The sequence below is a fragment of the Suncus etruscus genome, chromosome 15 (assembly GCF_024139225.1).
Source record: "Suncus etruscus isolate mSunEtr1 chromosome 15, mSunEtr1.pri.cur, whole genome shotgun sequence".
Classification (NCBI taxonomy): Eukaryota; Metazoa; Chordata; class Mammalia; order Eulipotyphla; family Soricidae; genus Suncus; species Suncus etruscus.
Genome location: NC_064862.1, coordinates 64,083,229 through 64,108,179, shown reverse-complemented (window position 1 = coordinate 64,108,179; position 24,951 = coordinate 64,083,229). Strand labels below are relative to the sequence as shown.

The 24,951-nt window shown below is 38.6% G+C and overlaps 1 protein-coding gene across 1 annotated transcript in view; it reads left to right on the top strand.

Annotated features, from left to right (window-relative positions):
- The window catches only part of LOC126031289 (acyl-coenzyme A synthetase ACSM1, mitochondrial-like), a 42,930-nt gene extending 18,280 nt beyond the window's left edge, over positions 1-24,650 (top strand). The window contains exons 3-13 of the mRNA XM_049789587.1: positions 2,440-2,647; positions 4,481-4,621; positions 12,311-12,470; positions 14,532-14,611; positions 17,178-17,301; positions 18,256-18,336; positions 18,809-18,910; positions 21,116-21,243; positions 22,567-22,666; positions 23,701-23,820; positions 24,318-24,650. Coding sequence (XP_049645544.1) covers positions 2,440-2,647; positions 4,481-4,621; positions 12,311-12,470; positions 14,532-14,611; positions 17,178-17,301; positions 18,256-18,336; positions 18,809-18,910; positions 21,116-21,243; positions 22,567-22,666; positions 23,701-23,820; positions 24,318-24,404 — 1,331 coding nt within the window. The 3' untranslated portion in view covers positions 24,405-24,650. The remainder of the gene's footprint in view (positions 1-2,439; positions 2,648-4,480; positions 4,622-12,310; positions 12,471-14,531; positions 14,612-17,177; positions 17,302-18,255; positions 18,337-18,808; positions 18,911-21,115; positions 21,244-22,566; positions 22,667-23,700; positions 23,821-24,317) is intronic.
- The last annotated feature ends 301 nt before the right edge of the window (positions 24,651-24,951 follow it).

Genomic DNA, 24,951 nt, shown 5'->3' with positions numbered 1-24,951 from the left:
GCCCGAAAAGCACCACAACAATAAAGACAACAACCAAACAATAACCACCGTCCCCAAATAAAAACAAAACAGAGCACAAAAAACCCCGAAAAATAAGTAAAAATAATAACAACAAAAAAAATGAATTTGCGCTTTTTTTATTTTTTTGCATAGGCACAGTAAATATTGGGGAGATTAGAAAGGGAATTCCCATGGCCTAAGAGATACAGGATTTCTCTGCCCGTTAAGTATACTGTCATGGGAATAACTCTAGGCTCTGCACATGTTCTTTTACTCTCCCCTAGGACCTTTTGAGGTGTCTGGAATCTTTCCAGTCAGTCATGGATGATAAGATCAGGCCTCTGTAACTAGAGATCTTGGTATTTGCACAGGTCATAGGATGGAGCCCAGGATGGAGTCTTTCTTTATGGTTCTAGAAGTTCTGTTCCATCACTGTTGTTTTAATCAGTCTTCTGAAGTTGGTGGTCTTGGTTTTTGCACCTATCCTAGGATGAAACCTAGGATATAGTCTTTCATTGTTTCCAGAAGTTCTTCTCGGTTGCAGTCGACTCAGTCAGACCTCTGGAATTAGAGTCTTGGTTATTGTACAGATTGTAGGCCAAAGCCTAGATTAGGGTCTTTTTTTATTGGTCCCAGGACACTTTCTGCCCAGTCATGGTTGTCAGTCAGTCTTTTGTAGTTAGTGATCTTGGTTTTTGCACAGATCAAAGAATAACAAGTCTGATTTTATCTTATTGATAGGTGGTGAAGTAAGATACCTGCTCTTAGATCAAGTTGCCATTTCCTCATTGTCAAGATGTCATATCAAAACTGACTTATGTTGGTGTCAGAACAGTATTAAGAATGTTCCAGAGGGAGTTTGGTACCTGGAGCTGTCGCAGAGAACTGTGTCATTCTATTTCTGAGATCTAGGTTTTGAGATTGGTCACTGAGACTTGTTTTTAACATCCTATTCCCCAATAGTATTTGGTACCTGGAGCTGTGTGGAGAATTGTGCCATTCTATGTCTGAGATCTAGGTTTTGGGGTTGGTCACTGAATAGACTTGTTTTTAACATACTATTCCCCAATAGTATTTCACCATATGGTTTATTTATTTATTTCTAGTCCTTATATGAATTAAATATTTTTATAGGTGCCAAAGTTAGCTTGGAAGAGCCACTTACTGTGATGTTTGGCTTGAAGGACATGCTTGATGGTTTATTGTATGGGCCTGACAGTGCTCAGGGATTTCTAGGACATTTTAGAATGTTCAAAGTCCACTAAGTCTATACCAAACAATATTGGTGTATCAAGGAGAGGACTTAGGCCTTGTATATTCTAGACATGTGCTTTGTCACTTAAGTTGTCACCTACCCCCAAAATGAATCTTACTGCTTTATGAATATTTTCTACTAATATCATCCACTTTATTAATTATATGAGTTAATTATATTTTGTTTATAATATGCTCTATTATTTGCATTATTTTTAAATGTTTTCCCTTATCTTTTAAGTTATATTTTAACTTAGAATCAATATGAGGCTTATGAATAATTTTTATAAACACTTCAGTTCTTTTGTTATGCATGTTCAAGACCTACTTTTTTATTCCCTTGATTGTGTATTTTTTCATGTCTCATTTTGCCTCATTAGTCTCTTTCATTCCCTTGAGTTCTCTCACAAATAAAATAGCTGATTGTGGGCTGGAGAGATGGTTTAGTGAGTGCAAGACTTGTCTTGCATATAGTTGATATGGATTCTGTCTCTGTCACTCCAGATGGCTCCCCAGACCCCACTAGAAGGGGAGTTTATTTTTGAGCACATGTCCAGGAAATAGCCCTGAGTCAAGTTGAAAACAATAAATAAAAAATTATTTTTGTTGATTTCTCAAAGTCACAGGACTCCTGAATGAAGCCAATTATAGAGAGATAAGAAAGAAACCATGCCATCTGCAGGTCTATGCAAAGTTCTAGAAAAATCCAAGACATGATCATAGCCACTTGACACTATATTGAAGAGATATAAAAGAAAACAGCCAAGAATAAGCATAGGACACACAAAAACTTAGATCTAGGCATAGCCTAAATGAAGAATACACACTTTGAAGTAGATAATAGAGTATGAGAGAGAAGAGAGAAAGCATGAGAGAGAAGTGGGGAAAGAATGAGAGAGAAAAGCCATTTTGTCATAGTGATTTGTTCAATTCCTGTAAATGTGAAAAGAGATGTGGAGGTTGGAATAAACAGATGATAGGTTGGAAAGCTGATAGTAGGAAGGTTCAGAACAGGCCATATGCTACAGTAGGTTTGGGGACTTGAGATTCTGTGTTCTAGGTAGCACAGATGCTGCTAGTCTGTGTACCATGCTTGAAAAAGAAGAGGGAGATTCTATGCCACTGAGACATGCCTAATACTGATGGGTGTGAAGGAGAAAACAAAATTTTTATCTTCCTCCTTAGGAATCATCTTCATGCCAGGCACCACTCAGCTGAAAGCCAACGATATTCTCTATCGACTACAAGCATCAGAAGCACGGGGGATTATAACCATTGATACTCTGGCCCCAGAAGTGGACTCTGTGGCATCCAAGTGCCCAGCTTTGAAAACAAAACTCCTGGTATCTGACCACAGTCGTGAAGGGTGGCAGGACTTCCGATCACTGATGAAGTGAGTACCTGGTCTGATGAGCTCATTGTGAGAGGATTCATTGGTGAAGGCCTTCCCCTGCCAGGTGCAATGTGACAACCAAGTGTCAGCTTACCAGATCTGACTCAGAATCCTTCCTTCTCTGTTGTATCAATGATTTGGGTTTTTTACTGTCCCTTCTCAAGGTCACAATTGCTTCAGCTATAAAATAGAGACATTGAACCTCCATGCTTCTGCTCTCCTTAAAGTATAATTGTCTCTGGTATTGTATACAGGGGAGGTGCTGAAGATTATTATATTGTGTCTTTTTGAGATAGGGGACATCTATGTAAATGGTTATATAAAGATGAACTTGAGCAAAAGCCCATGAGGGTGGAGCACATGTTTTATTGGCAGGAAATCTAGATATGACCCCTTGTACTACATGTTCCTTCAGCAGAACTAGCAGTGACTCAAACACTGAGCCAGTAATAGACCGAGAGTACTGCCAGGGATGACCAGAAATCAACAAAAATATACATATATAAATATACATATATGTATATATCTAGAGATATTAGATGACAGATGGAAGCAAAATTGAGACTTCAAAAAAAATTGAGTCTGTACCAGAAAGATTTATATGTAAACACTCTGTCTCTCCCTGGCATGGCTCCCAGCATGGACATCTTGCAGGAAAACTTAGGGACAATTTGGAAAAAAGAAAGGACCCATTTCTCTCCCCAAACACAACTCTAATAGTCTTAGGGTATTTTCCAAATCATACACAGCAACTGAACTGAGTTTGTTTTCTTAAAATAATTTTTGAAGTTCTTTAAACTTCCAAAGTAAACAATGCAGCAGACAAATCTTCAACTATGTTTCAAATTCTGAGAATTGATAAGGAAATAGCTTACATAGAATTTTCTTTAGAGACAAGATAGTGCAGGAGTAATGGTGCTTGGTTTACACATGACAGACCTCCTGAGCTTCCTAGAAATACAGAAAGTCCATTGAGAACAGCCAGAGGAACTACCTGTTCTTACTCATGAGCACAGGATCTGGGATAACCACAGCTCACCACAGGATGTTGCCTTATCTACCTTTCTTCCTCCCTCTCCCCCATCTCAATCCCAAATTCACAGTCCAAAAAACTTAACAAGGTCAAATTGTCCAGCTTCATTAAATGTGCCCAGAAAGATTGGCTGGGATGAATTGCACTTTCTTTGGATGACACCATAAAGAAATTGTCTTACCATCATAGTTGGTTCAAGAGACTCAATCTCAGAGATATTCAAGAACCAAGGCAAAATGAGTGTATGACAGCCTCTCCTGTCAACTCACACCAGGGAAGATTGCAGATATAGTCTGTTTATTCTTATTTTTCCCACTTTATTCCCTACTACCTGCAACACCAGGTAATGGTGACTAAATTGCTAGCAAACTAGTCTGAGTGTATTTTTTAAGACAGAGTAATTAACAGCGCATTTAATTATCAGAATTCCTGGCTTGAATCCAGGCTCAGCTACATGCCTAATCCTTAGGCAAGTTACTATCTTCCCTGAGCTTAAGCTTTCTCATCAACAAAAATGGCTTTTAATAGGTAGAACTTACTTTATTGAAATGAATGTGTTCTTCTTTGAACGTCATGGAAAGCATATATCTGACCCAGGGTACTATTTAAATGTTTGTTGAATTAAAAACCAATCCACTGTATTCTCCCCCCCCCCCCGCCATTTACATAGAGCAAATGTCAGGGTCTACAGGTTTAACTCCTCCATAAACTCTTATATGCAGCAGCAGGAGGACAATGTGTTCCTGAGGCTGGAAGATAGAAACATGACTTCTCCCATTTTCTGTTTAATCCTTTTCCAGGGAAGCATCCCCTGACCACACCTGCATTAAGTCAAAGATCATGGACCCAATGGCCATCTTTTTCACCAGTGGGACCACAGGTTTTCCCAAGATGGCAAAACATGACCATGGTCTTGCCTTCCGAACCTCTTTACCTTCCTGGTAAGAAAAAGGAAAACTGGGGCCAAAGCAATGCACAATGGGTAGGGCATGCAGTCTACCCAGGCTCAATTCCTTGTATCTCATATAACCCTTGAGCCTGCCAGGAGTGATCTGATGTCTGAGTCCAGAGTCAGGTGTGACTCAAAAAAAGATGACATCTCTTTAGAGTCTAATTCACCATTTGGTGATTAGAGGTGTGTGTGTGTGTGTGTGTGTGTGTGTGTGTGTGTGTGTAGAACTAAATTAGAATTCAAGATACTATTTTCCTGTGGGTGTGCAAGTTGATGACATGGAACCCTGTCTAATGACCACAACCTACAAATAACAAAGGAAGTGTATTTAGGTGAGAAAGGATTTAGGTGGTAAAGGCCGCACTGTGTCTTGTCACTGCTTCTAGCAGAATAAAGAATATTCTAGTAATGTAACTTGAGGTACTAGCCCCTCTTCGCTTTCAGACTTGGAGTTCCCAAACACAATCTTTAAGGTAAAAATTTCCTGAAATAGACTGAACTCTGCTGGATCTCAGATGCCAGCACCCTTCTGCCTCTCTTCTCTGCTGTCTTGCATTTTCGGCCTGTTTTCATCCTGGGTGCGGCTCATCTGCAGCCTGCCTTCCCGTGAGCCTTCCGTGGAGGTGAGTCGATACGCCCAGAAAGAGAGGAGCCACTGAACTCCGCTGGATCTCAGACGCCAGCACCCTTCTGCCTCTCTTCTCGGCTGTCCTGCATTTTCGGCCTGATTTCATCCTGGGTGCGGCTCATCTGCAGCCGGCCTTCCCGTGAGCCTTCCGTGGAGCCTGCCTTCCTGTGAGCCTTCCGTGGAGGTGAGTCGACACGCCCGGAAAGGGAGGAGCCAGAGGAGCATGGTTGCTCCACTCCCCTTCCCTACGGTGCACATCATTTAGCCGATGAATACAACTACAACACGTAGAAAAACCCGCAATACAAGTGCGACAATGGGGAAACAACGCGGGCCAGTGCCAGACATAGAGAATGAAGATGGCAACTCTGATGACTTGAGCCTGACCAACCACCTAGTCAGTCTCTCAGATAAGGAGTTTAGAGTTGCAATATGGAAGATGTTCAAAGAACTCAAACAAAGTATAGAAGAGAACACTAATAAGAATCAAGAGAATATGAAGATAGAAATGAGAAAACTCCAAACTGAAATTTCAGATCAAATAACAGGTCTGAAAACTCAGATGAATTGCAGAAAAACATGATTGAGCTTTCCCACAGGTTAACAGCAGCTGAGGATAGAATCAGTACACTGGAAGATGAGATGCATAACAATTCCATACAGCAGAAGAAATTGGAAAAAAGCCTCAAAGCAAATGATCAAAAATGAAAAAATTACTCAAAGAATGGGAACAGATGAAAATAGAAGTCTATGATAAGCTCAATAGAAACAACTTAAGAATCATTGGAGTCCCAGAGACTCAGGAAGAAAATCTCCAGGAAGAATCAACAGTCAAGAACATCATTAAAGAGAAACTGCCAGAGTTAATGAATGCATGCGATCAAATCCTGCATGCCCGAAGAGTGCCAACTAAAAGAGACCCCAGAAAAAACACCCCAAGACACATCCTAGTCACAATGACAAATCCCATAGATAGAGACAGAATTCTGAAAGCAGCAAGATCGAAAAGAGAAATTACATTCAAGGGAACATCCTTCAGATTTACTGCAGACCTGTCACCAGAAACACTCAAGGCCAGAAGGCAGTGGTGGGACATAGTGACAAAACTCAATGAAATAAATGCTTCGCCTAGAATACTGCACCCAGCAAAACTCACTTTCAGGTTTGAAGGAACAATACATAGTTTCACAGACAAACAACAGCTCAAAAACTTCACAGACTCAAAACCATTCTTAAAAGAAAAACTGAACGGCATACTTTAAGACAAGGCTTACCAACAGACACACCAAACTTTGATATAAAGATGGCACTAACTCCCAGGACAATTCTTTCTCTCAATGTCAATGGACTAAATGAACCAGTTAAGAGACACAGAGTGGCTAAATGGATAAAAAAAAAACTCAATCTGAATAGTCAGAACAAACATAGACTCAAAATAAAAGGCTGGAGGAAAATCATCCAAGCAAACAATACCCATAAAAAGGCAGGAGTGGCCATACTAATATCAGATGATGCAAACTTTATACTTAGGAAAGTTGTAAGGGACAAAGATGGACATTTTGTATTAATCAAGGGATATGTACAGCAGGAAGAAATCACCCTCCTAAACATATATGCACCGAATGAGGGGCCAGCAAAATATTTAATACAACTGTTGACAAATCTGAAAAATAATATCAATAACAACACAATAATTGTGGGAGACCTCAACACGGCATTATCAACACTAGACAGGTCAACCAGACTGAAACCCAACAAGAATATACTAGACCTGAGGAGAGAAATGGAAGAAAGAGGCCTAGTATATATATATAAGAAATGGAAGAAAGAGGCCTAGTATATATATATATATATATATATATATATATATATATATATATATATATATATATATATATATATATATATATATACAGGACACTCCACCCCCAGAAGCCTGGATACATTTTTCTCTAATGTACATGGGACATACTCCAGGATAGACTACATGTTAGCACATAAAACATACCTCCATAATATCAAGAGGATAGAAATTTTGCAGGCTGCCTTTTCTGACCACAAAGCCCTGAAATTATATGTGAACTACAAAGGGACACAGAAGAAAAACTTTAACACCTGGAAGTTAAACAGCCTCATACTTAATAATCAGTGGGTCTGAGATGAAATCAAAGAGGAAATCAAAACCTTCCTGAAAACAAATGATAATGGAGACACAAACTATCAGAACCTATGGGACACAGCAAAAGCAGTACTGAGAGGAAAATTTATAGCTTTGCAAGCACATATCAGGAAAGAAGAAGGGGCATACCTGACTAGCTTAATGACACAGCTCATAGAATTAGAAAGTGCTCAACAAAAGGATCCAAAAATAGGGAGGTAGAAGGAAATAACAAAGATCAACGAAATCCAAAAGATCAACGAAAGCAGAAGTTGGTTCTTTGAAAAAATAAACAAGATTGATAGACCACTGGCAAAACTAACAAAGAAAGAAAGAGAGAGAAACTTGATAACTCGTATTAGAAATGAAAAAGGAGAGATCACTACTGATATGGTAGAGATTCAAAGGGTAATCAGAAACTACTTTGAGAAACTCTATGCCACCAAAAATTAAAACCTAGAAGAAATGGATAAATTCTTGGAATCTTATAATCTTCCACGATTGAATGAAGAGGATGTAGCATATCTAAACTCACCCATTACTATTGAGGAAATTAAGACAGTAATCAAATGTCTGCCCAAAAACAAAAGCCCAGGCCCAGATGGATTTACTAATGAATTCTTTCAAACCTTTCAAGAGGAACTACTACCAATCCTGGCAAGACTCTTTCATGAAATCGAAAAAACAAGAAAACTTCCAAATAGCTTTTATGAAGCCAACATCACCTTGATACCTAAACCAGACAGAGATGCTACAATAGAAGAAAATTACAGACCAATATCACTGATGAATGCAGATGCAAAGATCCTCAACAAAATCCTGGCAAATAGGATCCAATGCCTCATTAAGAAGATCATCCACTATGATCAAGTAGGTTTCATCCCAGGAATGCAAGGATGGTTTAACATCCGTAAATCTATCAACATAATACACAACATCAACAGCAAGAAAAATAAAAATCACATGATCATATCAATTGATGCAGAGAAAGCATTTGACAAGGTCCAACACCCATTCTTGATCAAAACTCTCAGCAAGATGGGAATGGAAGGAACCTTTCTCAATATAGTTAAGGCCATCTACCACAAGCCAGAGGCAAATATTGTCCTCAATGGAGAAAAACTGAAAGCCTTTCCTCTAAATTCTGGCACAAGACAAGGCTGTCCTCTCTCACCACTCCTATTCATCATAGCACTGGAAGTACTCGCTATAGCGATTAGGCAAGAAAAGGATATCAAGGGAATCCAGATAGGAAAGGAAGAAGTCAAGCTCTCACTGTTTGCAGATGACATGATACTCTACTTAGAAAACCCCAAAGACTCTACCAAAAAGCTTCTAGAAACAATGGACTCATATAGCAAGGTGGCAGGCTACAAAATTAACACACAAAAATCAATGGCCTTTCTATACACCATTATTAATAAGGAAGAAATGGACATTAAGAAAACAACCCCATTTACTATAGTGCCATACAAACTCAAATATCTTGGAATCAACTTGACTAAAAATGTGAAGGACCTATACAAAGAAAACTATAAAACTCTGCTCCAAGAAATAAGAGAGGACACGTGGAAATGGAAGCACATACCGTGGTCATGGATTGGCAGGATTAACATCATTAAAATGGCAATACTCCCCAAAGCACTGTACAGATTTAATGCGATCTCCCTAAAGATACCCATGACATTTTTCAAAGAAGTGGATCAGGTACTTTTGAAATTTATTTGGAACAATAAATACCCTCGAATAGCTAAAGCAATCTTTGGGAAAAAGAATATGGGAGGACTTACTTTCCCCAACTTTAAACTTTACTACAAAGCAATAGTTATCAAAACAGCATGGTATTGGAATAAGGACAGGCCCTCAGATCAGTGGAATAAGCTTGAATACTCAGAGAATGTTCCCCAGACATACAATCACCTAATTTTTGATAAAGGAGCAGGAAATCCTAAATGGAGCAAAGAAAGCCTCTTCAACAAGTGGTGTTGGCACAATTGGGTAGCCACTTGAAAAAAATTGAAATTAGACCCCCAGCTAACATCATGTATGAAAGTAAAATCCAAATGGATTAAAGACCTCGATGTCAGACCCAAAACCATAAGATATATAGAACAACACATAGGTAAAACTCTCCAGGACATTGAGACTAAAGTCATCTTCAAGGAAGAAACTGCTCTCTCCAAGCAAGTGAAAACAGAGATTAACAGATGGGAATATATTAAGCTGAGAAGCTTCTGCACCTCAAAGGAAATAGTGCCCAAGATACAAGAGCTACCCACTGAGTGGGAGAAACTATTCACCAAATACCCATCAGTTAAGGGGCTAATCTCCAAAATATACAAGGCACTGACAGAACTTTACTAGAAAAAAACATCTAATCCCATCAAAAAATGGGGAGAAGAAATGAACAGACACTTTGACAAAGAAGAAATACAAATGGCCAAAAGACACATGAAAAAATGCTCCACATCACTAATCATCAGGGAGATGCAAATCAAAACAATGATGAGATGCCACCTCACACCACAGAGAATGGCACACATCACAAAGAATGAGAATAAACAGTGTTGGCGGGGATGTGGAGAGAAAGGAACTCTTATCCACTGCTGGTGGGAATGCCGTCTAGTTCAACCTTTATGGAAAGCGATATGGAGATTCCTCTAAAAACTGGAAATCGAGCTCCCATACGATCCAGCTATACCACTCCTAGGAATATACCCTAGGAACACAAAAATACAATACAAAAATCCCTTCCTTACACCTATATTCATTGCAGCACTATTTACCATATCAAGTCTCTGGAAACAACCAGGATGCCCTTCAACAGACAAATGGCTAAAGAAACTGGTACATATACACAATGGAATATTGTGCAGCTGTCAGAAGAGATGAAGTCATGAAATTTTCCTATATATGGATGTACAGGGAATCTATTATGCTGAGTGAAATAAGTCAGAGAGAGAGAAAAACGCAGAATGGTCTCACTCATCTATGGGTTTTAAGAAAAATGAAAGATATTCTTGCAATAATAATTTTCAGACACAAATGAGAAAGAGCTGGAAGTTCCAGCTCACCTCAGGAAGCTCACCACAAAGAGTGATGAGTTTAGTTAGAGAAATAACTACATTTTGAACTGTCCTAATAATGAGAATGTATGAGGGAAATGGAGAGCCTGTTTAGAGTACAGGCGGGGGTCGGGTGGGGAGGAGGGAGACTTGGGACATTGGTAATGGGAATGTTGCACTGGTGATGGGTGGTGTTCTTTACATGACTGAAACCCAAACACAATCATGTATGTAATCAAGGTGTTTAAATAAAAAATAAAAAAAATTTCCTGAAATAAAATTATACTAATCCATTATTATAACCCTGAATACTCCATCATAGAGGTTAAAACTCTAGTCATTAGCCTTTTAATGAATTTGAAACCAAACCTCTCCTTTCCTTTTGTCTCTAACTTGTAATATTTCAGTCCAATTCAGCAGCCAAATCCTGAGGAAAGAAGGAAAGAACTTAGTATGAAATCAGAAGTCAGAAATAATACAAAGACAGAGATACACAAAGTAACATTTAGAAAACCATAGGACTACATCAATTGGTTCTCAGAGTTTCAGTGAGCAATAGAGGACAGGAGATGGGAAAGTGATGAGGGCCTAGATTATACTGAGTCTTGGGATCATTGGTTTAGAGTTGGGGCTTATCAGGAAAACAAATGTGAGCTATTAAGGGTTTTCATGATGATAAAGACCAGGTTCGAGTTAGATTATCAGCATGAAAGACCAAATATCAAATATTGTTTCATATTTTCTCTTTGATTTCAGAATAGAGAATGGGTGTTAAAATGTTAGAAGAGTAGTAAGAAGATCACTTAGAGGGTCTTAGAATATTCTAGGTGCAATATGGAAACAGATTGGTTAGGATGCCTTAAAATATAGTTTATCAGCATATTTAAGGTTTAAGAAATGGGAAGCAGAAGGTCTCTTGGTTAGATGTGGGAATTGGAGAAGGGATGTTATCAAGGTTGATTCCTGGGCTGCTTCAGGTCATTTCTGCAATAATAATGGCTTTCGATAAAATATAAAGAACATTATTGGATGATTAGTCTAAGGGAGACAGGGCAACTACAGAGTTGAGGTGCCTAAGAGATATCTTTCAGATGTATTCTATGGGTCATTGGACTTGAAGCTTAGAAGAGATATAACCATTTCTCAGCTTATAATATTCCTTGGGTGTGCCATAATTCTGAGAGGGCTGATGAATTGGGAGTGGGAATGACTCCGGTAAGCCAGAACTAATCACACTCTTGTGACTGCTGAAATGATTGTACACACATGGATACCACTGAAGTGGAAAGGATAAGAAAAGCAACATCTATTTTCCTCCACCTTCCAATTATTGCTCTTTGATTAATTCCAATACTTAACCTTGATTGGAATTCTGTCTTCTCTTTCCAATGCTCTGTCTAAGAGGCCCAATTTAGTTAAAGAGGGAATATCAGACATCATTAGATTTTAATACAGGAATCTAGATTTGTGTTTCAGCAATACTCCAGGACCTTCATATGAGGTTTTGGTCTCTCCATTTCTCAATTCTGATTCTTCTGTGTTTTGAAGATATTCTTAGAAAGTTACATTCTTCATTATCTCAGAAAAGCTGCTAGGATCATACTAGATTTAAATCAAAGAAAGACCTCGGATTTAATGTGACTCTTTATATTAATCAGCTGATATCATTAATGAAAGAAAATATGGTCTAATACACTCTGGGGACCTGTAATGGATGTGGGTATGAATTCCCTAGAACCCACATAAATGAAGAGAATGAGATGATGTTACTGAGTTCCAGCCTTGAATAATCATAGAGTTGATTATATTGCTGTATTTTGGAGTTAGCAGGAATTTGCTGAAGCTGAAGATGTCTGATGTCCTCTGGTGCATGTCAGATCCAGGTTGGATTCTAGCTCTCTTGGAGGCACTGCTTGAACCATGGACAGCAGGGTGTACACTATTTATCCATCAGCTGCCCCAGTTTGAGCCTAAAGTGATTATACAGGTAAGACTAACCTTCCAATATCAACCAACTCCTAGAAGAAACTTATGTTTGAAGCTCAACATTTGATTTTGCTAAGAATATTTTATTTAGTAAAGAAGTATAATAGCTTGATATAACCTAGGTCCTGAATTTCACAAAGAATTTGGAAGAATGAAGCCACTGAATTAGTCATTATACTAAAAACTTATCAAAATGTAATCTTGAAGAAAATGACTATTTCTATATTTCCAGACCTACAGACTGAAATTAGTAGACTTAGGATCAGGATATATATATATATATTAAAACCCCAAGACAAGCTAAATTTCTCTTGAATTCTGCCAGGAAACTGATGTGTGTGTATGTGTGTGTGAGTTTATGTGTGTATTTGCATGTGTGTGCTATTAATATAATGGAAGATCTAAAAATATAGTACTTCAAATGTGATAGATCTAGTGTTTTCTCCCTCCCATGTTTGACTTTTCTCAGTTTATTTACCTGTCTGAGCCTTACATGTAAAGTCAGTTTTCTTTATATGTAAATCAAGAGTTTAATATTTACTTTCTCCTAAAATTGTCTGTAATAGAGACCACAAAGACACGGGAAGCAGGACAACTTCTGCTTGGCATCTCTCTGAGGGTTGGCATCTTTCTCTATTTGCAGGCTCGACTTTGCTTCTTTAACTATACAGAGACTATAAACTTTCCAAATGACCAGGCAAAACCACTTAGAAGCTGAGTGGCTCAGCTGATGGCAACACTGTATTACCTAGATACCAAACAAAATTATATATCTGTGGTCAGGTTATAGGAACAAACATGCTGGAATGAGGGTAACATAAGTACATGGAAAGGTGATTTCTAGGTTTGGAAAAGGTACTCTATAATCGTAAAATCATTCTTATAAAACTGATGGTTTGAATGTAAAAAAATACCAGAAGTGTAAATCAGACATTAAATAATGACTTGGTTCAGAAAAAATCTAAAGCTGAGTGATGGCAGATTTCCCCGAAGTGTTTATTGCATCACACCATATCCTCCATGAAAAATATGCTCCCATTTTATAGCAACAAAGTTTCAGAGAAATTCAGTAAAAAATTTAAATTCAGGAAAGAAGAGACACAACTCACTTTCTTCTCATTTGTGTGATTTGCACTTCCAACCTATCTACACTTATCTGAAACTCTCCCTCATTTGGGTCGATAATGTGAATAAAAAACAACTTAGATTAATCTGACTTAAACAAACCCATATTTCCTTAAATTGTCTTTTACCCCTATCTTATTAGTCTAAATAAATCGTATATTTGCTAAAGGAATGCTTATTTTTGCTATGTTCCCTTAGAAGTTACTTCAATATATATATATAGTTATACATATATATGGTGGGTCACACCCGGCAGCACTCAGGGGTTCCTCCTGGCTCTGTCTCTACACTCAGAAATCGCTCTCAGCAAGCTTGGGGACCATATGGGATGCTAGGATTCGGACCACCATCCTTCTGCATGCAAGGCAAATGCCTTACCTTCATGCTATCTCTCTGGCCCTACTCACTAATATTTTTTTAATGTTCATCATTTGAGTTCTGATTTATCTCCTCAAGTAATGCCTCTTTGCCATAAAAATTGGTGCTTTCTCTCCTTTTCTGTCCCTATACTATCTGTTATGTACATATAAAATTCTTACATTGAGGGGCCGATGAGGTGACGCTAGAGGTAAGGTGTCTGGCCTTGCAAGCGCTAGCCAAGGAAGGACTGCAATTCGATCCCCCCACGTCCCATATGGTTCCCCCAGCCAGGAACAGTTTCTGAGCGCTTAGCCAGGAGTAACTCCTGAGCATCAAATGGGTGTGGCCCGAAAAACCAAAAAAAAAAATTCTTACATTGAAAAAGTTGTACGCTGAAAAGGTGTACATGGAAAACATTAAATCATTTAATTAATTGACATGAATGCATTTACCTAACTGATGGAGATTACTTACAAGGAAGATTGAAATTTAAAATGCTACTGAAAATTTTGATTGATAATCATTCATTGATATTTTAAAGCTTACCTGAAAAAATTAAACTATTCTTACTTTCTAGACTCTCTCAAAATACCCCATCACCCAAACGGTTGCTGCACCAATGGTTTACAGAATGATTTTGCAGCAGGACTCGGCCAGGTGAGGTGAATGAGAATATGTATGCTAATAATTTTGGGAAAAGATTTTTAAGAAATTTTATTTATTTGGTTTGGCTATATTTAATTCTTTTTCTTTGATGTGTTTGTGTGCACAGTTGGCATGATAATTATTAGCCAGTTAAGATAGTTTATTAATCAGAACTCAAGGGTTGGTGTAAAGCACATCATGATTCTTGCACGATTGTAGATTAATTTCATCTTAATCATCTGCATTGTAAAATATCCCACAAGCAGAAGTGGGTTAGCACTTAAATTTGCAGGTTATTAAATGTTGAAAATAAATCACCTAAACTACTAAACAAAGACTTGACCAGTACATCTAGAGACCTCTTCATGGCTTCTTCCTTCCTATACCTGAATCTTCTATGTTGATATGTATGGTCTTCACATCCTTCTTTTATTTTGTTTGTTTTTTGTTTGTTTGTTTGTTTTTGTTTTTTGATCACACCTAGCAGTGCTCAGGGGTTCCTCCTGGCTCTATGCTCAGAAATTGTTCCTGGCAGGCTCGGGAGACCATATGGGATGCTGGGATTCGAACCACTGTCCTTCTGCATGCAAGGCAAATGTCCTACCTTCATGCTATTTCTCCGGCCCCTCACATCCTTCTTTTATCTAATAATGTACTTACTAAAATTATTCACAAGTTTTATAGGACACATAGGAATAGTACCAAGGTTGAGGCCAGTAACCTGTATGTGTCTAATCCAAGTTCAATGTTTGGTACTCTGTAAAATCCCATATACTACTAGAAGTGATCCCTAAACACAGAGCCAGGAGTAATCTCTGAGTGCAGCCAAGAGTGACTCAATACTCTTTCCAATCCAAACAAATTTTATTATTTCACTTATTATGTAATACCTGTCTTCTAACATTAGATATTTGGGGCCAATTATTAATGCTGCTTTGAATTATTGCACTTACACCCTGATGAACACAAGCAGACATTTCTGTAGAGTTTTTCTAGAAGAAAAACTAGTTTAGTTTCATAGCTGTTTCACTTTAACAACTCTCTTTTCTAAAGTATTGAACAAATACAGAGCTTGATTAGATTGTAAAAGATTTCTGAATCCACCTTCAATGATGATTATTATTATAAATTGTAATTTTTATCAATTTAATTGAATACAGTTTTATCTTTTTAATGCTTGCAATAAAATTTATGTAGCACCACATTTATATAGCAATGTTAGGTAATCTAAAATATGTTTTTGAAACTTATGGCCATTTTTTATTTTAAAAGCTTTTAAAATTAAAATTTGTACTTCAAAAATAAAAGCTGATACATTTTAAACATAAGTTAGAATGCCAACAGCTCAGTGACTACCCCTCTGAAGAGAACTCTGAAGCAAGTGTGCTTTTATTCAAAGTCCTCAAGACTTTTTTTCTTTAGTATTTCTTTTTTTTTCTTTTTTCTTTTTTGTTTCTCTTTGGTTTTTGGGTCACACCCAGCAGCGCTCAGGGGTTCCTCCTGGCTCTACACTCAGAAAACTCTCCAGGCAGGCTTGGAAGACCATATGGGATGCCGGGATTCGAATCACCGTCCTTCTGCATGCAAGGCGAATACTCTACCTCCATATTATCTTTCTGGCCCTTTCCTTTAGTATTTCAAAGCTCATATCACAGCCTTATTTTGCAATGTTCATCAGCTATTAATATCAGTCCAAACCTAGTTAATTCAATCAGGGCATGATTATTGCCTCCATGGGAGATTCTACAAATTATATAACTCAGGTAAAGCTCTATGAGGAAGGTCTCTCAATGAAACCAACCTAGTGCTGATCATAATTGATGCTGTATGTATCAGGGGAAACTGAAGACATGAAGTAAGTGTCTGGCAACTACCCTAACCCCAAGATCTGTCTGTCTCAGTCCATGCAAGATACAAATAAAACCACAATCACTTCTCATTTCCTTCAGGAACCCACACTATTTTCATAATTGTTTATGTAGTATTTATTAAACATTTGGGAAATACAGAGAGTATATCCTATGTCTTCTACTACTAAGAAATGTTCATATTACAATTTTCTGTTCCTTTTGAAGTTCTTTCTCTGAGTTATCCTTTTTTTTCTTCACCTAATTTGGTCTTCTCTGTTGTTTCTGAACTATTCAATCCCTAACTTGCATTCTCCACTCAAAACTGTGAAAACTTTTCAATGGACAAAACCTTACTCTCCCTAAAAGACAGAACCATCATTATCCTAGCAATCTTTGGGGACTTATCCCTTTATGATTTAAAAGCATTGCTTTAAGCCACATAGAATGCATTCCTACAGGTGATTTCTGAAAAACACATGTTACCAGATACAAAGTTCATCTGAACCTAACTTAGTTCTCAACCTTACCACCAAACAGAACTCCCAGTAACAGAAAGCAAGTGACTTAAAGCTGGCCCTACACACCAGTAAAATGACAAGAAAGTAAGAAAATAAAGTAGTGGAGGATGAATGGTTTAGTTTATAAGGTGTGAGCACATAGCACATTATACTGGCAAAAAACGGCCTAGCCTATTCAGAGTCTCTGTTGACCAATTGTCTTCTCCTAAGTCTCAAGTTCCCTACCCTGGAGTACTGCGCTACTGGTGGAGAGGCCCTGCTCCCTGAAGAGCAAGCTCAGTGGAGAGAAAAAACGGGTGTTGAGATTCACCAGGCTTATGGACAGTCAGAAACGGTAGGTTGGGGTTTGTTGAAACCAATCAGGATGTGCTCAGCCATCGAGTTCAGCAGATAAGAATAATCGTGTCATGTGTGTGTCCCAGGACTCCACTGTAGGAACTGCAATGTTGAAAGCCAAGAGAAGGTTCCAGAGTTGTAGAATAATTTCTCCCTCAATTTTTAAAATGACAATTTATCTAAAAATCACTGTGCTAAAAGTAGTTTGGCAAAAATATCAAGGGGGATTTGGGTCATATTACACCTCCTCTGTACTTATGATTAGCTCAAAAGAGCTGAGAGGAACCATGTGATAGGCAATGCTCTCCAGCAGCTCAGAGGCCTCCAATAGTAAGTTGCTGCTGCACTAACTCTTCCAGGGCACCAACCACATGGGAAAGACAGAGTCATCCCTAGAAATTCAACTGTAGATTTTTCAGGTTGGCACAAAAGCATGATTGTGCTAAAGCACCACAACTAGAGAAACCTTAATTTTTCTGTTATGTGCTATGGACACTCAGACATACAGCAACAAAACATACACACACAGAGATAAAATGCAACCTCAAAGAACATCACTAAAGATCCTATAGTGACTGAACAGTCCAGGTAAATTGGACTGAGACGTATTGCCTACCCCTGCCAAATAAAAACATGTGTGGCATACACAGGAAATACCATATTACATACCCATAATCATCATTGCTTCTTTTTGAATATAAACTAGATCACATAGAATATGGGCCACTGGATTCGGTTGCCATGTCACCAATTAGAAGCCTAGCCTGTGTCAGGTACAGTGAATGTTTGCTAAATAGGTTGGTTGCTGTTGCCTGAATGCCAAGACTTCCTCTTTATATGCAGGGAAATAGCTTCACATGACTCAATTGAACAGGCATGCTGTGGTATAATTCTTACTTCTTTATGATTATCCTGGACAATTTAATTATAATTTGCCTTCTCTTGTACACAGGGGCTATGTTGTGGTGTACTTCGGGAAACGAAGAGCAAGCCAGGCTCCGTGGGGAAAGCCATCTTACCCTATGACGTTCAGGTCTGACTCTAAAGGCAGAAAAAAATTTAGGCTTCAACTGAACTTGGGCTGTTCCATGACTCTAGGTGACACAATGATCCAGGTTCCTGTTATAGTGTTCTTTTTCCTCTGTTGTCCTGGGATGTTTCTGTTGATACCCATAATATCAATGCATGAGTATAGCTCATAGAGATAGTCAAGGGCCTCACACAAAGATTAAGAGTTTCTGAAGTCTAAGCAGTGGACTCACTCCATCTGCTAATGTTTTTAAATTTCCCTGATTCATAATTTCAGCTCATAGAAAAATTTGTGGTACCTATGCATTCATGGATTTATGATTTCATAGAATATATATGAATTTGTCCTATTTTATGACAGGCCCCTTTCCACAATTATCCCCACTAGTTTCACATGAATAATGTAGGTAGTGTAGGGTTAGGTTTGGAATGCTGGGAAAATCTGTAGAATGAAATTCACTGGCATTTTGTTCTAGATCATTGACAACAAAGGCAACATTCTGCCACCCAATACAGAAGGCAACATTGGCATCAGAATCAAGCCCATAAAGCCCTTTGGCATCTTCATGTGCTATGAGGTAAGGGCATGACATGTTTTCCCCTCTAAAAATCCCTACAGGTGCCTGAGTTTATGATAAATGTCACCTGAGACCTCCTATGTCTTCCTTATTCAGTCCACCGAAGTAAAGTCTAAGCACAAAGTATCTAATTGTCTTAACTTGTTAGCTATGAACTAACTTGTAGAAATAAATCAGATTTTAGAACCAACAGACTTGGGCTCCAATGTTCTTCTGTGGATGATTTGAAACCTAGACTTTGAGTCCAAATCTACAAATCTAGGCACCAATGGGGTGAGTACATGTCAGTGAGAACACTAAGCATTTTTGAATTTATTAATCTCATAGCTGAAGAATTTAAATGCAAAGTCCAGGACTGTAGAGATAACACAGAAGGATAGGATGATTGTATTGCATGGAATTGACTCCGGTTTGATATCTGACATCTGGTGTGGTTCAAAACCTTAAGAAGAGAGATCTCTGAGTACAGAACTAGGAGTAAGTCCAGAGTACTGCTGCGCATAAGGCAAAACCCTCCAAACTATCCAAAAAGAATTGTGGGTTATAAATATTTTGTCTTCCCACCACAGTCAAGATATATTTAATATTCAAGCCTATCTGTTCTTGGCACCAGTACTTAATTGAATCAAAAAACTCAGAGAGACTGGAGTGGTGGTGCATAGGTAGGGCATTTGCCTTGCACATGGCTGAGCTAAGATGGAGTGCGGTTCGATCTCCCAGCCTTCCATATAGTCCCCCAAACCAGGAGTAATATCTGAGTGGATAGCTAGAAGTAACTTCTGAATGTACCGGGGTGTGGCCCAGAAAACAAAAACAAAAAAACAAACAAATAGAATAAGAACTCAGTGATTATAGAAAACTGTGATAGACAATGAAACAACAAATTGTACACCTCCCATGCTGGTTCTGTCTACTAAAAGTAAATTTTCAGCGTCTGAGATGGACCATGAAAAAGTGAACAGATCCAGGTATTTATCTAAAACCATATCTATTCTCTAAAGTGACAGCACTAAAAGGGAATTTGATGTAATTGCTGTGCCCACATATATCTTTAATGAGGGCTCTGAATTGTGTGCCCAAAAGCTAGGATGAAGCCAAGGAATAGTTTTAAATTTACATAAAAGAGAAAATAGACAGACTCAGGTGTATATATACACCAGTGTTTCTCAAAATCATCTGTATGCTAACCTCATTCATTTGATAAGAATATATGAATATTTATTCACTAATAATATCTGCTTGGATCTAATCACAATGTTGCAACGGAGATTCTGGTTAAAGTGAACTTGGTGGCTCAGAGAGATATTGCAGAGGATATGACACTTGTCTTGCACACACAGCTGACTCAGGTTTGATTTCTGGCACCACAAATAGTCATCTGTGCTTACCAGGAGTGATATCTAAGGAGACACAGACAGCTGGGTGTGAGCCCCCCAAAAAACAAAGAGGGCTTGGTAGTCCAGAGCAATGATACATTTTAATTGAAAGTGATATATTTTACTTTGCAAATATATCCTTGTAGAAGCACATATCTGTCTCCCATTCCATATGTTCTCATGCCATGTTATTGCTCTTTCACTAAGATATACTTAAGCTTTTCTCTTCTTGAATTCAAACAAGTATTACATTTTAAATAGCCATTTGAGCATAAAGTTCAGTGGCAATGAGTAATACTCTGGCACTGTGCCCACATTCACGGCTACACGTTTGTAAAAATCTTTCATTTCAAACCAAAAGACAAAACTTGATTGGGAATGTAGATAAAAGACAAATTGGATCAAGATCTCTGTATTATTTTTATCACTGCTCGAAAATAAAGTATTTTAAAATGTCTTACATCTATAATATCAACTAAACAAACAAACCATGAGAATTCAAATTAGGCAATTTGGGGGTAGAACACTCATTCAGCAAGTATTTGATTCCTCTCATTAATGCTGGCAACATAAATACGGAGCTTGGGAGAGTGAATAAAATAAACAGAGCTCATGTTCTAGGGGAAATGATATTGTGCTGAAGGACCGCCCAAAATTTTTCATTTTTTACAATTATAATGAAGGTAAGCTTACCATTCAGATATGTTCACTACTTGAACTATAACATGTAAAAAAAACAGACTCAATGATTACAGAATTTCTCAGGTAGCATCAACCAAGTGTGACTCAGTCGATCAAAACTCACTGAATGACACCACTCTCTTTGCAGAATGACCCAGTGAAGACGGCCGAAGTGGAATGTGGGGACTTTTACAACACTGGAGACAGAGCCACTATTGATGAAGAAGGTTACTTCTGGTTCCTAGGTAGAGCTGATGATGTCATCAATGCCTCTGGGTAGGCGGAGCTGACTCTGAGCCAGGAGTTATTACCCTCACATGTCCAATATTCTTTGTGCCTTTGTGAAGAGACCCTGAGCCTAGATCTGCACAGAACCAAACCCAGAGAACTTAGGGAGCTCAGTGCATAACTGCCTGAATCCAGAGGAATCAATCACAACAGAGTTTAAGAAAGTCTGGCAGGCAGCCTTTCAGACATCATGCATTTTAAAAAGGGTGTGATTAAAACCTGACCTTACTTTAGTCACAGTTCATTTTCTCTCTCCCTCTCTCTATCCTGTTTATGTCTCAGTATCACTAGGTATGTGTTCTCATGTGGACTGTGGTGGGGCACAACATGTCATAGTAAAACACCAACATAATACAAATAGTTAATATAGAGTTCTTACTATGTGAGAATATCTCCTTTTTACCTTGTATAAACTAGCAAATATAACTTTTATATTTTATAGATGAAAAACGTGAGCCACTGTGCACTAAAAATGACTGTTAAAAAATTTCAAAGATAAAAAGCAAACAATTTCAAAGATGATAAAGCAACCTAGATTTGAACCACAGTAGTAAGCCCTGAGAATAGTATAAAAGAAGGAAGAGATGAAAAGAGGAAGGCAGGGAGGGAAGAAGGGAGGATAGAAAGAAGGAAAGAAGAAATGTAGTAACAAAGGAACAGAGGAATGAATGAAGGTAGGAAGTGAGTAACTAGTTCTCTATGTATTTCTTAAAAAATGACTTATTTTAAATTTCTGTGAGTATTTTTTGTTTTGTTTTGTTTCTCTTTGTTTGAGGGCCACAACAAACAGTTCTCATGATTACACTTGATTCTGTGCTTGGTGATCACTCCTGGGACTGCTCCTAGTGCCATATAGGGTGTTGAAAACTGAACTTGGGTCATATGCGTATCAGGCTAATGCCCTACCTGCTGTACTATATATCTGGTCACTTAAAAAATAAATTTCTAAGACAATGATAACCTGAGGAATATGATACACAATTTGCATTATGTGCAAGGTAAAGTTTGAAGTTTCATAACACATTCCCACCAATATTGGCTTATTGAACCTAGCCCCAGAGCTCTGAGTCAAAGACTCCTTTAAGGGACAGAAAAGTCAGCATCCCGGGGAGCATCTAGTCTGTGTCTTAAGGATAACATTCAGTTGTCCCTGTGAGCTCACACAGTGCAGATCCTTTCCAGTCTCTGACTCCTTGTGACAATGACCCTCAGTGCCCAGAGAAGATATGTCCTTGAGAAAGGGAGGTTTGAAGCTCTATGTTGCCCAAACTATAGCATCTATTTACAGAGGAGAATCTGTTCATCTTCTAGGTACCGCATTGGGCCGACCGAGGTGGAGAGTGCCCTGGCAGAGCACCCAGCGGTGGCAGAGTCAGCTGTGGTGGGCAGTCCTGACTCAAAGCGAGGGGAGGTGAGGAGGACACAGTGAGGCCATGGTGTGTGTCTTGGGAACACTAGAAAGACAAGGAAATGTCTTGGCATATCTAGTTGTGGACATAGCAGTGGTCCTGAAATGTTTCAAATAAGGGGCTACTTCTTGTTCTTCAGACCATTTAATGTTTGTACTATAGTTAAAATAACATATGAACTAGGGTTTGAGCAGTGATGCAAGGGGTAGATTGCTTGCGTTGCATGCACTAACCTAGGACAGACCACCATTTGATCCCCCGGTGTCCCATATGGTCCCACAAGCCAGGAGCAATTTCTGAGCACATAGCCAGGAGTAGCCCCTGAGCGTCACCGGGTATGGTCACAAACCAAAACAACAACAACAACAACAACAACTTATGAACTAATTCCTGCACACTGCATATAGAGTTAAAAAAAAAACAACAGGCCAGAGAGATAGCACAGCTGCAGGGCTTTTGCCTTGCATGTGGCTGATTCAGGACAGATGGTGGTTCGGATGGTGGGAATCCTGACATCCCATATGGGCCCCCATGCCCTCCAGGAGTAATCCCTGAGAACTGTTTGGTGTGACCTAAAATAAACAAACAAAGCAAGCAAACAAACAAACAAAAAAAAAACAAGAGCAAATACAATATTTTCAATGAAGAACAGGTAAAGTTAAACCAAAAATCTTGCCAGTAAGTTGATGAGAACTATAGGCCTAACAGTAAAAATCATGATGATAGGAATACTAATCTATTTCATCTATTTCATATTTCATAACTATTTATTATATAAATTGTTACATCAGCCAATGGGGAATAATAACCTGTAAATTAAAATTCACAAAGAACAAATGGAGGGGAGGGGAAGTCTATCATTTTTTGAGACAAAGGGTGATGACCAAAAGTATTGGATTTGAACTTGTTCTTGTATTATCTAGAGGTCCAACTGGCAACATCTGCTACTTTTCCCATTATTCAGTAAGCTTTTCTTCCTCAGGTCTATAACCCACTGGCACTCATTCTCGGTTTCTCCTCTGGCTTTGCCCTGCAGGTGGTCAAGGCATTTATTGTCCTGACTCCAGAATTTAGGAACTATGACCAGGGCAAGCTCACCAAGGAGCTTCAGGAGCACGTGAAATCAGTGACAGCCCCATACAAATACCCCAGGAAGGTAAGTGAGGAGCTGAGGAGTAAGCTGAGGAGGCGGGGGTCAGGTCTCTTCAGGCTTGTATAGGCTTTGCTGCTCTACAATCTGGAAGGAGGCCCCAGTGAAGTTAATACACGGCTGACAGAACTGATATAATTCTTTAGAAAATAAATCTTCTTAAAGATATGGGGCCAACTTTCTTGTCCATCTGATAAAACTGCTACCCTGGATCAGAATCTAAAAATTGTCTGTTGCTTGAAATATAAAGGGAAATTTAAATTTAAGCAATGCCCACAGATATTCAAAGAGAGTTTTTAGAATTATTCAAAATTTGCCAAAGAAATCTAAATCAGCTACTTGGAAGCCATTTTTAATTTTTATTTTTGGGGCTACACTCAGATGCTCAGGGCTTATTCCTACTAGGCTCAGGGACCATACGGGATTGCCCTGGATTGAATCAGAGCTGGCTGTAAAATGAGTAAGGAACTAAAATAGGAGGGCTTTGTTTAATTCAAAACCAGGTGGAGTTTGTCCAAGAGCTGCCCAAAACTGTTACTGGCAAGATTAAAAGGAGTGACCTTCGGAAAAAGGAGCTTGGTCAGATATAAGCAACAAGAAACACACAAGTCAGTTACTGTAGCCAATTCCTTGGCCACCTCAATTTCCTCCATGCTGTTGGTGAGTAGGGATGTGAAGAGAGATTTGATTTGGAAGATTATCCATACAAACTTGACAAAATTTTGTTTATTTTACATGATTCTCCTTCACCATCATTCCTCCAAATCCATCTCTCAGATTGCACACATGAAACCTGGGATCAAGTTGGAAAATAAACTATTGACATCAGTATCTAAGGTGACATGGTGTTGTGCATTTATTCTGAATAAATTCATCTGTGCAAAATGCTGTCACGGTAATTTTCCTGGCATAAAGATCCCAGGTCTGGTCCTACCACCCTCCTGCCTCTGACCACAGCATGGAAATGTGCATCCAGTTAAGATACACACATTCTCTTAGGTTCATAAAGGGCTTTCATTTCCCTCCTCCCACTATTACTTACACATACCCACATTTCACCTCACACATCCAGCCAGCTTTTGAACTGCAATGGAAGGCAAACAGGCAGGAACTCACCTAGTGTGACCCATCCTCAGC